The sequence below is a fragment of the Myotis davidii genome, unplaced genomic scaffold (assembly GCF_000327345.1).
Source record: "Myotis davidii unplaced genomic scaffold, ASM32734v1 scaffold73, whole genome shotgun sequence".
Taxonomy (NCBI): domain Eukaryota; kingdom Metazoa; phylum Chordata; class Mammalia; order Chiroptera; family Vespertilionidae; genus Myotis; species Myotis davidii.
Window position 1 is genome coordinate 4190070 of NW_006286675.1, and position 14298 is coordinate 4204367.

The 14298-nt window shown below is 45.1% G+C and overlaps 1 protein-coding gene across 2 annotated transcripts in view; it reads right to left on the reverse strand.

Moving 5' to 3' along the window:
- VGLL4 (vestigial like family member 4) overlaps nt 1-14298 on the reverse strand; it is a 147823-nt gene that overhangs the window by 28823 nt on the left and 104702 nt on the right. For both annotated transcript variants that reach the window (XM_006758278.2, XM_006758277.2), the window contains one exon: nt 9329-9518. In XM_006758278.2, coding sequence (XP_006758341.1) covers nt 9329-9518 — 190 coding nt within the window. The remainder of the gene's footprint in view (nt 1-9328; nt 9519-14298) is intronic.

Here is a 14298-nt window from a genome sequence, read left to right on the forward strand (position 1 = left end):
TGTGACTCTGAACGTTGATAACAGGATTTTGAAATCAAGTAAGATGTTCATTTCGTCGGGCAGTATGCTCCCTGGATTAGTCCCAATAGGTCTCATGACACAGGGACAAAGCACTGCCTGGCCAGTTACAGCTGAGAACCCGGCGTTAACCGGTGCTTCCGTGCACCGGACTTCTCGGAGTCTGGACTGTGCTAACCGCACAGGCAGGCCCGGGAGATCCGCCCAGGTCCTTCCCAAACGTCGGCCAGAGGACACGCTTCTTCCTGCAAACATCTGAGGCGAGCGTGTGCTGACACAACCTGCGGGCAGCGGCGCTTTGAATGCCTGAGGGTGTCACGTGCGACCAAAGGAACTCACCCCGAGAGTCAGAAAACCCCACAGCCATGCCTCGATGGGCTCCAGGGCAGGAGCAAACTTAGGGAAGCAAAGAGATTCCGGCTCTCCCACTTGCTTCTGCAGCGACCCGACCTCCTAAGAGCGGGTCTGTTTCTTCCACCTGGCTTTGACCCACGTCCTGAAGCTGGTATGTATGTGGAGCCATTAGTTGTATTTCTGAGGTCTCTTCCAGGAAGGGAAGGCAAGAGGTAAGATAAGTCAGAGGAGAGTGTGGTAGCGAACTTTTCCTTCTGTTCTGGAGCACGTTTCTCCTCTGTCGGGGCTCTGAGGGCTTGGATCCAGAATTCAGATCCTTTGTTTGGCAAGGTTTCTAGCTACTGCCAGACCCAGAACATTATTACTGCAACATTAAGTTCTCTAATTATGCTGTAGAGGCAATCTGTGAAGAAATTTCAAAATGAAGAGGGGGAGGAGAGGAAGGGAGAAAAACGAATGTGTGTGTGTGTGTGTGTGTGTGTGTGTGTACCTAACGATTTAGCAAAGAAGATAGAGACCAAGTGCTGGCATTTATTAAATAAAAACAACACTAGACATAGAACACAGGGCTTGTAAACTCCCTCATTCTGTTCCAGCTGCATGTAGCACAGACAAATGACTGATTTACAAGCAAGATCCCAGCGGAAAATAAAAGCACCCCAACACACACACACACACACACATTTCTCAGCATTCCTGTCTGGTCCTCAGTCAAATCTACTACAGTGACAGCATGTCGTAGACGTTCAGGACAGGCCGGCTCTGCACTGCTAAAAGGCCTGCGTGGTCATCAAGCAACACCAAGATTAATCCTCTCACTGTGTATAAAAATAGCCGTCATGTGTGCTCCCAGCGCAGAAGCGTCTTCGTGAAAACAGGGCTCTGAGAAGAGCCGGTGCTCAGGGAATCCGGGCGGGAGGGGTGCCCGGCCAAATCCCAGGCCGTTCTATTTCCTCAACTTTTGAACAAACACCTTTGACCCAATCCATAAATCTCAAAACACTCCTTTTTTAGATGCTAGTGTGTCGTTTCAGAGTGACCTTTCGCATGGTCATGAAAGCCCTGACATATCCCAAATGTTCTTTCATTCCTCCGTGTTCAAGGCTCTCTTTTATAACCTTTGTGACAGGAGATGAGCACCACCGAGGTCCCCAGTGGGGACAAGAACAGACAAAGGATGGCAGCCCCTTTTGTTCGTCTTCCCTGACGCTTGGCACTCTTGGCATTTCTTCACTCTGTGCGATTTGGCCGGAGAAATGCCAGTAGCAGGATGGTTATCTGCCTTTCCAGCGCTCGGCAAAGACTCTTAAGGCAGCAGTGATGCCTGCTGGGAAAGGGCTGATGTCAGCTCTCGGGAGCACAGCTCCCTGCTCGGATAAGGAGGCCTTTGTTTTCGGCTCAACTGTGAAAATGAGAAAATGCCTCCAGCCTGACAAACAAGAAACCCGCACAGGTAGGCCTGTGACCTTCACTTAAAGGTGCCACACTTCCCTAGCAAGACACGTGCACGTCACACACAGATGCGCCGGTCATGGCACAGGAGAAGCCGGCTTCATTCCCATCCTGTCCGGGCCGACCCTCAGCCCCAGCGGGAGCGAGAGGGGCAGAGTCACCCTCACATGAAGCCGTGCTTAGATCACACCTCCCTTTACTAAAGACCCAGGCTCCCTTCTCGTTCGTGTTTTTAAGTAAACACACATACCGGCTATCCACTAAATCCCTATTTAACAACATATCAGTTTGTGAGTTAGTTATTTAGGAGCACTAAAATTCAGGCTCTAAAATATCCTCTTAAAAATATCCTGGTGGGAGTACTTGTAAGATCGTGTGTGCAAGTAGAGAAGAATAGAGAATGTCAGGGCGAAAACTGCCCAAGTTTGGATGACGCCAGGAAGGATGTGGGGGAAAAAGAGAAAGCACACAGTCTGAGGGATTCTATTTCAAGAGTGTCTGATTTATGAAATCTGGAAAGGGGCGGGGGTGGGGGGAGCAAAGTTTAAAACACTCCAGTTTGAGTCTTTTACACTAATGTTACTATTATGCCACTAACTTAAAATTGGGTCAGATATTTTCAACAAGAACTGAAACATTTTTAAAAAGCCCTTTCCTGAGCCGAAAGGAAGCCCTTGTTTGTTCCTGCAGGGTTCTCGCCCGTCCAGCCTCTTCTGGGGAAACAGCAGCTCCTCCTTCCACCATCTCTGAAGGGAACCCTCACTGCGCTGGGAGGCTCTCACCTGCCACCACCTTTGTTACTGACGGCCTTCACCACCTCATGTCCCTCCGCCTCTCACCTCCAAAGCAAAAGTGTTTTGAGAGTGCTTACATAGCAGGTCATCCAAAACGGTAAGGCTGATTATTAGTTAAGGGCCTATATCAAATGATCCGTGGCATCTGGACACATATGCTATTGATGTAAATGGAGGGAGGGTGCTGAGAGCCCTGGCTCTGGGAACAGCCAGCCTGGGTTTCGATTCCTGGCTCTGGTACCTACTAGCTAGCTCGCTGTGTGACCTTGAACAAGTTACAGAACCACTCTGAGCCTCAGTTCTGCCATCTGTCAAAGAGGGGTAACAACAGTATCCACATCACAGGGTTGAGAGGCTATGACGAGATCACGCTCGTGAAGCCTCTGCACGGGCTTGATCCACACTAAGGCTCAATAAATAGTCGCTGTTATTAGTGGAATTTTGACACAATGGCTGCCAGGATTCCCTGGATCCTGACCCATCACCATTCTCAGTGCTGAGAAGTTCGTCTGCTCGAGGGCTTATGTAGACATGAACACACCAGTAACACGGCTCCATCTACAAAGACTGTTCACCTTACAGAGGCCCTGTTGAGTCAAGGTACTAAAATAATGGAGGCTTTTCAATTTCCTCTGAGTCTAGTTTCAATTTGAAATGAGGAATCGCTCCCTCCACTTTGCAGAATAAGTCGTCTCTTGGTCAGTATGTCCATATACATCCAAACCAAAGGTACTGAAGAGACATAAGAAACAGAGAGTCGCCAAAGGGAGTGTGACGATGTTGCCAGGGGTTATTACCAAATATTATCATCGGGGATACCACCGACTACAGCCGCTAGCGAACGTTTATACATAACCAGTTTTGAGTTTGTCTGTTTTCCCTCTTTTTCTATTGAGCCTTACAGAGGGAAGAGTGAAGTGACTAGGGCCAAGGGGGGCGGGGGGAGGACTAAGATTAGGGGTGAAGGGATGAAGGCAGCAAAGAAGAAAGACGTGTGAGAGGAGGATAATGCACTCAAGGAGGAAGAGTTGGCTTCGTGGGATGTGAGAAAAACTTCAAAGGAATGGCCACAGAAGTAAAGACAACAATGGACACGGACACGGTCCACCCCAGGGCGGCATTTCAAAGGAGCACCACCAGAGAGGGGAGGCAATGTTTTCTTCCCCTGGGCCCTTCCTCCTTCAGCAGCTGGTTCCAGCACAAGGCCCGTGACCACGGCGCTGACCCCAGTGGTAGCGTATGGGTTTTGCCCTGTTCTGGGGTCAGGGGCAACGACTCTGCAAATGGACATCCCTGATCAAAAAGACGACGCCTCCTCCAACTGGAACCTGAGCTCGAAGAGCACAGTCTCTGGATAGCGGGTGCAATTCACGTCAACCCCTGTGCCATGCGTGGGCCCTTCGACTGGCCAAGTGGCATGCTAAATATATGGCGTCCGTCCTTATGTGCACGCAACCCTGTATCAGGTCAGCCACAGCCATGGCACAATCAAATGATCCCTGATTTGGGTGCCAAACACAGTAGGGTTAATCCCCGCTCCACCACTTTGGACACATTATCCTCTCAATTTCTGCTTCTGTAAATAGAGCTTTACACACATCTTAAAGGGACACCTGTACTGTGCGGGTTAAATGACATAATACAATTAGTGTCTGGTACAGAGCCAGTACATAGTTAAGCACTCAATACGGATTCCCGTCCTCTGACAGGTGACTGAGTGAACAGTGCAATCACCCAGCCCTGCTCCAAACGTGCACACGCACACACAAAGCTGAAAACTGCTTCATTTCCCAAAGTCACCTTAGACCAGCCGTGGGCAAACTACGGCCCATCCGCCCTTTTGAAATGAATAAAACTATTGAAAAAAAAGACCGTACCCTTTTATGTGATGATGTTTACTTTGAATTTATATTAGTTCACACAAACATTCCATCCATGCTTTTGTCTCTTCAGTTCACAACTCCTTCTAGGTTCTACCAGCCAAGCAGCCTCAGAAAAGTCTCAAAACCAATGTGAATTCAGCATGCTATTATATACATCAACGTTAGCCTTCGAGAGCTTTTTCTGTATTACAAAAACACAAGATACTACAAATGCACCAGATTATGCACTGCAATATTAGGGTTACACAATATGGGGATTACGGAAATGTCCAAACAAAGGGCACTGACTGGCACATGCACCCAGTGGAGTGCTATGCAGCTGTGAACAAGGGTGAGGAACTGGCGGGAAAAGATTTCCACAGCATATCGGTGAATGAAAACACCGAAGCTCAAATAAGTATACAAAGTGTAAGAAAGAAGGGGAAATAAGAAATCACTCATGTATCTGCTTACTTTAACAACAACAACAAAAGGTAATCACCTACAGGGGCACGAACAAGTACTTTTTAATACAGTTTTGACTTTCCCCCCAGGTTTATGGAGCTATAAATGAAATGCCTGTGTAAGTTTAAGGGTATACAAGCATAATGACTTACATATAATGCAAAACACAATGCTGACTTTTAGAAGCATGTTTTACATACTCAAAAACTGGAATGAAATCAACAGTAAGGATGAAAATGTCTGCATGGAAACAGAAACTAAAGAACCCACCTATATGTTAATGAACGTAACAACACTGAGAGGTGGGGGGGAGAAGTGCCTTGCGAAGTTGGTATTCTGACCACTTTCCCTCTGCACAGGGGAAAAAGGGCTGCCAACAAGCCTTGAACTCTCCTCGGTAGGTTAGTCTTTCAAAGGGGTATGACCATAGCAATTCTGAAACTGCTTTCTGTGCACCCTAGGGCTGAACAAGAAGTGAATGTGTTGATGTTGTTGGGAACCAGGGAGATACAAATGTGAATGGGGAGGATGGGGAAGAACCCTGTGAAACTTGCTCAGCACTGGAGCGTTAACATGAACTCATCTTTTCCTAGTTCTTCCCCCTAAAAGAAGTGCCCTCTGTGTGCACTGTCCAATACGGTGCCCCTAGCCACACGCGGCTACTGAGCTTAAAAGGTGGCTAGTGCAACTGAGGAACTGAAAATTCTGTTTCATTTCATTGTAAAAGCAAGTTGCCACATGCAGCTAGTGGCTACCATTAGACAACCCAAGCCTATAGGCAGTGACACCTCGCACCCAGATCTTGGCTTCTAAATACTATCCCCACTAAAAGGAACAGGGGACCCTGGAGAAATGGCTGGTCCCATGGCTGAGGAAGGTGAGGAAGGTGGCTTACAAGATGAGCATTTTGTTTGCCAGAAAATAAGAAAGTGCTCAAAAAAAAATGAGAGAGGGAGAGAAAGAGAGGTAACGAGCACACAAAAGCCAGTTGAAGGGACTCTTACTTGCCAAATCAAGGACAGCGACAACTCTCTGAGTAAAGTAGGAATCCATGAGTCTAAATGAAAAACAGACAGGAGAAAAGGAGAGCTCTTCCTTACCAAACACACTCGAATATCAAGCTCAGAGAAAAAAATTTACCTCCTGACAGTTCCCTGAGAAGAACTCCACCTCTACCCGCCTCTCCACCATCACCACCACCCGGACTCGTACCTTACTCCACTTTCTAAGTAGCAGATAGAGAAATTTCAACTTCCAAAAAAGGACATTCATGTTCTTAACAGTTTTCTTAGAAAACAAACAAACAAACAAAAAAAAAACACCTAAAATATATTTCTTCGGGTCACCCAAATCATATCAACAAGAAATTTAATAAAGAATGCCAAGCCCTAGCTCGTTTGGCTCAGTGGACAGAGTGCTGGCTTTCCAACCGAAGTGTCCCAGGTTCAATTCCAGTCAGGGGCATATGCTGGGTTGTGGGCTCGATCTCCAGTAGGGGGGCGTGCAAGAGGCAGCCAATCAACGATTCTCTCATCATCGATGTTTCTATCTCTCTCTCTCTCTCCTTTTCTCTCTGAAATATATATATATAATTTTAAGAGTGCCAAGGACCCAGGTTTATAAAGGGCTGGAACCAGAGTCCAGAAATTCTCAATATCCAAGTTCTAGAGGAAAACTAAGGAGACCTCTCTTCTCTCTCCTCCTCCCCAAGTCGGATCAGATGGAATGTAACCATACTCTCTGTAGCTTCCGACTCTGGCTCAGAGCCACTCAATCTCTCCAACGTGTCGGTTATAATGAAACGCAGCCAGAGCACGCATCTTCAGACCCTCGGAGCTCGCTGCCACAACTGCTTCTCAACAACACTCCTTCCTCCGGACTGATGTCTTCAGTGATAAAGTAGCCAAATACGTTTAAGATAAAGAGCAAAGATCACTCTGTAATCTCCTTAAACAAATATACTACACCATTCTTTTCCAAATAAACATGAATCTGTAATTTATTATTGAAAACATCCGAGACCGTAAATAAGAAGGAGGGAACGTGCTATCCCTCCAACAGTAAACATTTCATCAAGTCAAACAACAGGACTTCCTGAGTTCTATGCAACATGAAGAGAGAGAGATGCGGCAATCTTTTCAATTTGCCTGTCACTCAGCTCTTAGAAAACACAAGTCGAAATACTGGTAATGTCACCGAAGGGAATAACTACCACATGGTGAACAAGTGACACCAAAAGGGACTGACCACGCACAGATCATGTTTCCTTCTTAGGGCCAGGGAGTTTGGGGTGAGAGGGTCGGGGGCGGGCACGTCTGTTTCTATTATCGTAAGACTTTGCGTGATGACTTCCACTGTGAGTTGCCCATGAAATCTAGCAATTCTATTTTTATTATTTACACTTCATTTATAACGTCATCATAGGCCTGTACTTCAAGGACATATTGTAACCACCCAAGGAATTACAAAATCGTTTTCTAAATGCTGTAATATTCTAATGGTGTCAATAACAACTGAAGCCAAGTGCTCACCACCTGCCGGGCACTGCACTAAGCACTCACAACCACCTATGGAAGGAGCTATGATTATTCCCGCTGAAAGAGAAAGCTGGGGTTGGAACCGAGCTTCTTATTAAGACGAAGCACTCTCACACGTCAAATTCACCACAATGGTATTCTTATTCTCCATCATCAGTACCAGTTCTAAACAATGGACTTAATAAAAGTAACAGCTACATCAACTGAGTATGATACTGTGCCAAACGCCTTACAAATGTTAACTCCGACACTCACAGTAGCTCTATACACAAACTATTATCATTGCCACCTTACAAAGAAGGATATTGGGCCCAGATATATTAAGTGATTGTCCAAGGCCTCACAGCTGGTAAGTGTCAGATTAGGATTTAAACTAAGGCATGTGTGATCCTAAAACATACTATTTCAGGGCCGTCTCCTCCCTCCTTATTTGGGTTGGGGGAGGAGGGTATATGAGAGAAGACATTCCTAGTAACAAAAGAATAAACTCCAAATAGCTGTGCCCGGGACCTACATTATAAGCCAGCAGGTTTGCAAGAGAGCTCATTGTTTTGCAGTGCCTCGTTGCTGGATTCCTTCCTGATTGTAGCAAATTCCAGGGCTCCAGACTGCAGGCTCAGCCTCTCACACTACAGTGATTTATTGGAGGATAAATACCTCTGTCAGTGGGTCTTATGACTGCACACAACAGTCCGGGCGGCTGGAATGCGTGGAAAAAAAAAAGACGGCTGGCTGAGGCAGCAGAGGGCTGCTGGCGTTATCGGCCACCTAACTGCGCAAGGTCTCCTCCTCCAATGAGGAAACGGGAACTCTCTGAGCCTCATGTTCCTGCCAGAAACAGCAGCATCCTCGGATATCAGAACCAGGGAACCTGAGCATCCTGAATAACTACAAAACATTAACCCGTGCGTGGGAAGAGGGAAAGCAGGAGAACCTTTCACCTGGATACACAGAGAGGCTCCTTCCAATAACCAGAGCTACCTCCCGCCTCTGCCAACACCCCCAACTCTGATCGCACCGACTGGCTACCCAATGGCCAGAGCAGACTTTCCAGGCCGAAAACACGCGGAAGAGCACCCCGCTTCTTTTCAAGGCAAGCCCGGATAGAGGAGAGCGCAAGGGGAAGCGGGAGGACAGCGCACGGAAACGCAAGCTGTTTTCCAAATAAAAACCCGGTATATGTTGCTCAGGTTCAGGGAGCTTTCATTTCAACCCCTCCTTGTCATCAATAAGGAAACCAAGGCCCAGAGAGTGGTAGCAACACCCGCTGTGATCGAAGAGAGTGCTGGTGGCAGATGGAGGACGAGCACCCAGCCCTCCCGGCCCCAAGACTGTCAGGGCTGCAACAGGCGCACGCATCACATGGGATACACAGCACTTTCCCACAAACACAACAAGCCATCCTTCCCACTTTGGGGAGATTTCAAGTGTACGCCATGAGCACATAAGGTGAGAATTAATTCTTCTTCACTGTCCCATGCTGCTCCGGTGCTAAATTTCCTCCCATGTCCCTGGCATATGAAAACATTCACCGAAGACAGACTCTCCGAACAACCATCAGTAGCCGTACAGGCAAGAAGGGGCAACATTTTCAGACAACCACCCCAAGAAGCAATAACCTCCTTAACATCCACGGGGGAAACACACGAACGGTCAGACACATAAGCCAGAGGGAAATGAGATGTCTCTCCACGAGTTATTAAAATTTACTACCCGCTCCTGGCAGATGAGCATTATTCATCCTTCACTCCACCGTCGACACAAGAGTTGCAAGAGAAATGCGGCCCTGGCATTGCGTGCACAAGCCTGAATCGGAACGCCCACACTTCAGAACGGGGGAACTTACAGATGGGGGTTGAAGATGCGGCTTATCTTGGAAGCGTGGTCATTTTCACAGTCCAGGTCGTCGTCCCCCGGTTCCAGGCCGAACTTCCTCTTGCTGGGGCTGATGGGCGGGGGGCCTGTGCGGTGACTGGTGAGGGCAGATGCCACAGGGATGGTCTGCATCCTGGGTTCTCCCCGGAGAGCAGCTTCACCTACGCAAGAGAAAGGATGTAGTCACCAAGCAGGAGAAATGTCCCTACCTCAGCCCCCGGCTCCCCGCCCGCTCCCCGCCTGCCCGCCCGGCCCCTTGCAAAACTACTCCCAGTGGAAAGTTTTTGGCAACATGACACGCAGCCTGCCATTCTCAGAACATGGTCTGAGCATAAGGTTAGCTGCCAAGCATGAGACATTTTACATAAACGTGGTTTTCTAGCACAATAACTCTTCCCACCGCAACCCCCCCCCCCCAGCTTTATTGAGATATAACTGACGTATAACGTTAGGTAAGTTTAAGGTGTACAATGTGTTGATTTGATACTTATATATTGCAAAACGTTTGCCACCACAGAGTTAGCTAACACCTCCATCACCTCACATAATTGCCATTTCTTCAATAACTCTTTAGGGTAAAATTTAAAATTAAAAGTTGCAATAAAGTAACAGAGAGGGGAAAAATTGACCATAAACCATCTCTAAAGTTAATTTAAAACATGGAATGATTTTTGATTTATGGGTATTTGACTCCATACCTCTTAAGAAAATGACCTAACACAGGGTTCATTGGAACACTATGCCAAATTCACTTTCCTTACTCATTACATTTTTATTGTATTTTTGGTAGGTTATTTTTTTTTCTTTTTAAGAATGAGGAAAATTTATGGGTTAATGATTCACATATATGACCCAAAAGTAACCAGAAATAAAAATGCACTGTTTAATGAGAAATAAACATTTTATTCTTAGAGTATACAAAAAATGGCATGTTAAAAATACTATGATTATTATCAGCACATTTTGGGCATATAATTAATCACAAGATTAATTCACAGGTACAGTTCTCAAAACATTTTTCAAAGTTAGACACTCAAATTCAAGTTCACATCTCGATCTGCTTTGACATCTTAATGTTTTCATTCCCATTCTAAAAAGGCTGTGTGTTAAGTGATAACTTTGTGCCTCACTATGAACTGAAATAAGTAAGCATAACCCTTTATATGCTTATAATAAAGGTTGTATACCTTCTAAATTTATAAACAATAACAATAATTACCTTAAGAGAAAACTTTAAGCTTTCTGAGTCATATGGGGGAAGAGGGACCTACATTTTTCACAAATAACTCTTTTGTGGTGCTATTCATATTGGTCTCTAAGGCCTGACCAAGTGGGTTCCACTTGGTCACAATTTGAGAGTAATATTAGGATAAAGTCAACTTCATCTGAGGCCTTGTGGTACCTAAGAAAGGAAATCTTTGTTTGCCACCACTAATTTTCATATCATCACAGATGTGTGGACAGTTTTAACAGTCGTTTGCTTCATACACATATGACAAATATGATTTTGTGAGGGAAAGGAGTGAGGAAAAAAACCTTCTGAACGTTTACCAGGAAAAATAGAAGTTTTGCCAACTGAGTCAACCAAGATATAAACTAGCAAATATACAGTGACCCGTAATACACCTCCAGTAAGGATTTCTTTTTGGGATTTTGGCCCCAATGCAAACTGGAACTTTCCATTTTAAATGAAATACCTAAAAAAACAGGGCCTAGGCTGGCCTGGTCCTCTCAGAAATTCAGTAGGATTTTGGGTGACCTCTACTTCTAATTTAGTAATTTTGGTTTAAACAAACAAACAAGCAAACAGAGCAGTGCTAATATTGATGCCTTGATAAATCAGAAATATTCTTTCCCAACATGCCCTTCTTTCTTATACTCGCCTCCTCCCCAGGGAGGGGAGGAGTTTCCGGGGTACAGCATCTGTAGCCCAGCTAACTTTTGGAGGAGCCCTGATGATCCCCCCAGGAAATCAGCCATTGCAAATCAAACCTCGTCACCACGCCAGAGCCACCACGCCCTCCGCCCAGTGTTTCTCCACATCCTTGGCAGGACGAGGGGATGAGGAGTGCTCGGGCTCGGTGCAGACCCCTGGGATCTGGGAGCCATTTCATCAGATGCCAGATGTGTGGCAACAGCCGTTACCATGGAAAACCACCACCACAGCAACAAATTCAAATCACTCCAAAAAAGGAAGAGTCACTCATCACACAGCGTACACTATTCCACGAAAAGCAAAACTCTTTTGGGGTAAGAACAACATTCCGTTCCACTCTCCAATTTTCATCCAGTGCTTGCATTCCAAGTTCACCAAGCTGATGATGCACTGCTTATCTTTAAGACGGAGGCGCTGGTGTCTGACAGGGAAGTCCACAGGGATACTCTGAAAACACTGGCGATTTCTGAACTGGGGATGGGAAGAGACCCACAAGAAGCCATAACTGGTCCGTCTCCCCTATGGGCTGCAACGCAGCTCTAGCAGACCCCATAGAGATGACGGGGCGTGCATGTTGTTGGCGCCGAAGAGGCCTTGTGCGCGCGGATTCACTGACACACACACTGGGTGTTGCTGCCCTCGTTCAATGTTACGGAAGTAACACTTTCTTAGTAAACGCTGGTTGCTTGGTGAATGATAGGGTTGTGAACCACAAGTGTAAAATGGTGCTGTTGCTATGGAAAACAGTTCGGCAGTTCCTCGAAGGTTAAATAGTTGAGGAACTTACCATCGGACCCAGCAATTCCACTCCTAGGTACATACCCAAGAACAATGAAAATGTACTTTCACCAAAAAACGTATATACATGAGTGTTCCTAGCAGCATTATTCATAATAGCCAAAAACCCAAATGTCCAGCAGCTGAAGAATGTGGTATGTCCATATCATAGAATACTGTTGAGCCATAAAAAGGAATGAAGTACTGACTCATGCTACGACAGTTTGAAAACAGTTTGCTATGTGAAAGAAGCCAGACACAAAAGGCCATACAGTTCTAATTCTATTTAGATGAAATGTCTAGAACAGGCAAAGACACAAAGTAGATTAGTGATTGCCAGGGGCCTGGGAGAAGGGGGAATAGAAAGTAGCTGCTAATGAGTACCGGGTTTTTGGAGGGGATGATGAAAATGTTCTAAAATTGATTGTGGTGAAGGTTGCACAACTCCATGAATATACTTAGAACCAGTGGATGGCATACGTTAAATGGGTCAATTATATGCTAAGTGCATCACTTCTCAACGAAGCAGCTACCCCTCCCCATCTCCAAATGTATTATCAGTGGATGACAGAAGACCCCTTTTCTCTCAGGTTTTTCACACTTAACTGCTGAATAAGGACAAGCCTCCATTAATTTTCCCTGAAATAAAAAGAAACCTTTTGTTATGATAGCGCTATCTCTCTACTCTATTACAGTCAGATAAGCTCCAGCTTAGCTTCTAATCAGACTTGAGTCGGAGTGCCTGTTACATGGTGAAGGCTGTGCAAAGTACTGTCAGAAACGCGAATGATGACATTTATCCAGACCCTGACCACAGCAGAGGAGGGGGAAAAATACACACCAAAGGAACTTATCTTGGGGGTATAAAAGACTTTTTTCTTTTATACTGGTGTATGTTCTAAATTTCACAATGGTTTGGCACTTGAAAAAGGAAAAAAGATTATCTTTCTTTTCCAAGAATAAACAGGAGAAAGGAGATTTGAGCTGTCTGAGTAACCCAGTATTTTAAGTCTCTGGAGTTGGCTTAGCTACAATTGTCAATTTAACTTTTTGAAAAATTTACAGTTACAAGTTACAACAAAAGAAGTTTAATTTTTTAAAATGTGTTTGGCCTTTTAATCTCGGTGTGTTAGTGAAGGAAAATGCCTAACAGAAACAAAAGAATTACTAAACATGGTGACAATTCTAATGTATGGACTAAAAATAGTGCTTACCTATTTCTCCCAACTGAGGAGGAGCAAAGACTGTGGCCCAAGATTTCACAAGAATCAGCACATATTAATTTCAATTTTAAAAAATTTAACCCAGAGAAACAGAAAAGAAAATCACCTAGCTTTACGATGTGCTATGTAACGATTTGGGTGAAATATCACAAGAAAATTCTTTCAAAGTGAGGTGGAGAAGATGGAATACGCAGCCTGGCTTCAGAATCCTGTCATTACCATATTTCAACGACTGCGCGATTCTTTATTTCCTACATTTTAATATAGCTGAGACTGAAGTTTGTCTGATATCCAACTGGCATATTGTAATAGGCAGGACTGTTTGTCTTAGTGAAGCATAAAATAATGGTTCATCTTAGACTGGATTCAAAATGGAGTCTAACGGGAAGTCCTCAAAACAGTGCTCACCTCCTCAGCCTCAGTTTCTGCATCTGTGAGTGGCTCCATTTGGTCATCTTGAGGGCCTAACCGGCTCTAAAAGTCTAGGTTCTCCATAACGTGTATCTTCCAAAGTTAAGTCCTACTTTACTTGCTGATTGAAAAAATGCTAAACTTTTACAGGACACACTTTATAAATGTAGAAAAAGAATACTGAGCCAATAAAGTCGTCTTAACTAATAATTTACCTCATCATTAAAGAAGATTTCACTAAAAATCCAGGACACTTCTAGTTCTCAGTGTTGTACCTTCATTCCTGTAGTATTTAACTACTATAAGAAAGTTGCAGTCAGTCAACTGAACCCAGAGATGAGTAGAACCTGGTCCACAAAACGCAGATTCGACTTTCATTCAACTGAATCATCGAGGCCAGGACCTTCAGCATGGAGGTAAGGCAACTGATTTGGTTTTAGAGAGATTAATGCAGCGGTTCTCAACCTGTGGGTCGCGACCCCTTTGGGGGTCGAACGACCCTTTCACAGGGGTCGCCTAAGACCGTCGGAAAACACATATATAATTACATTACAATTCATAACAGTAGCAAAATTACAGTTATGAAGTAGCAAA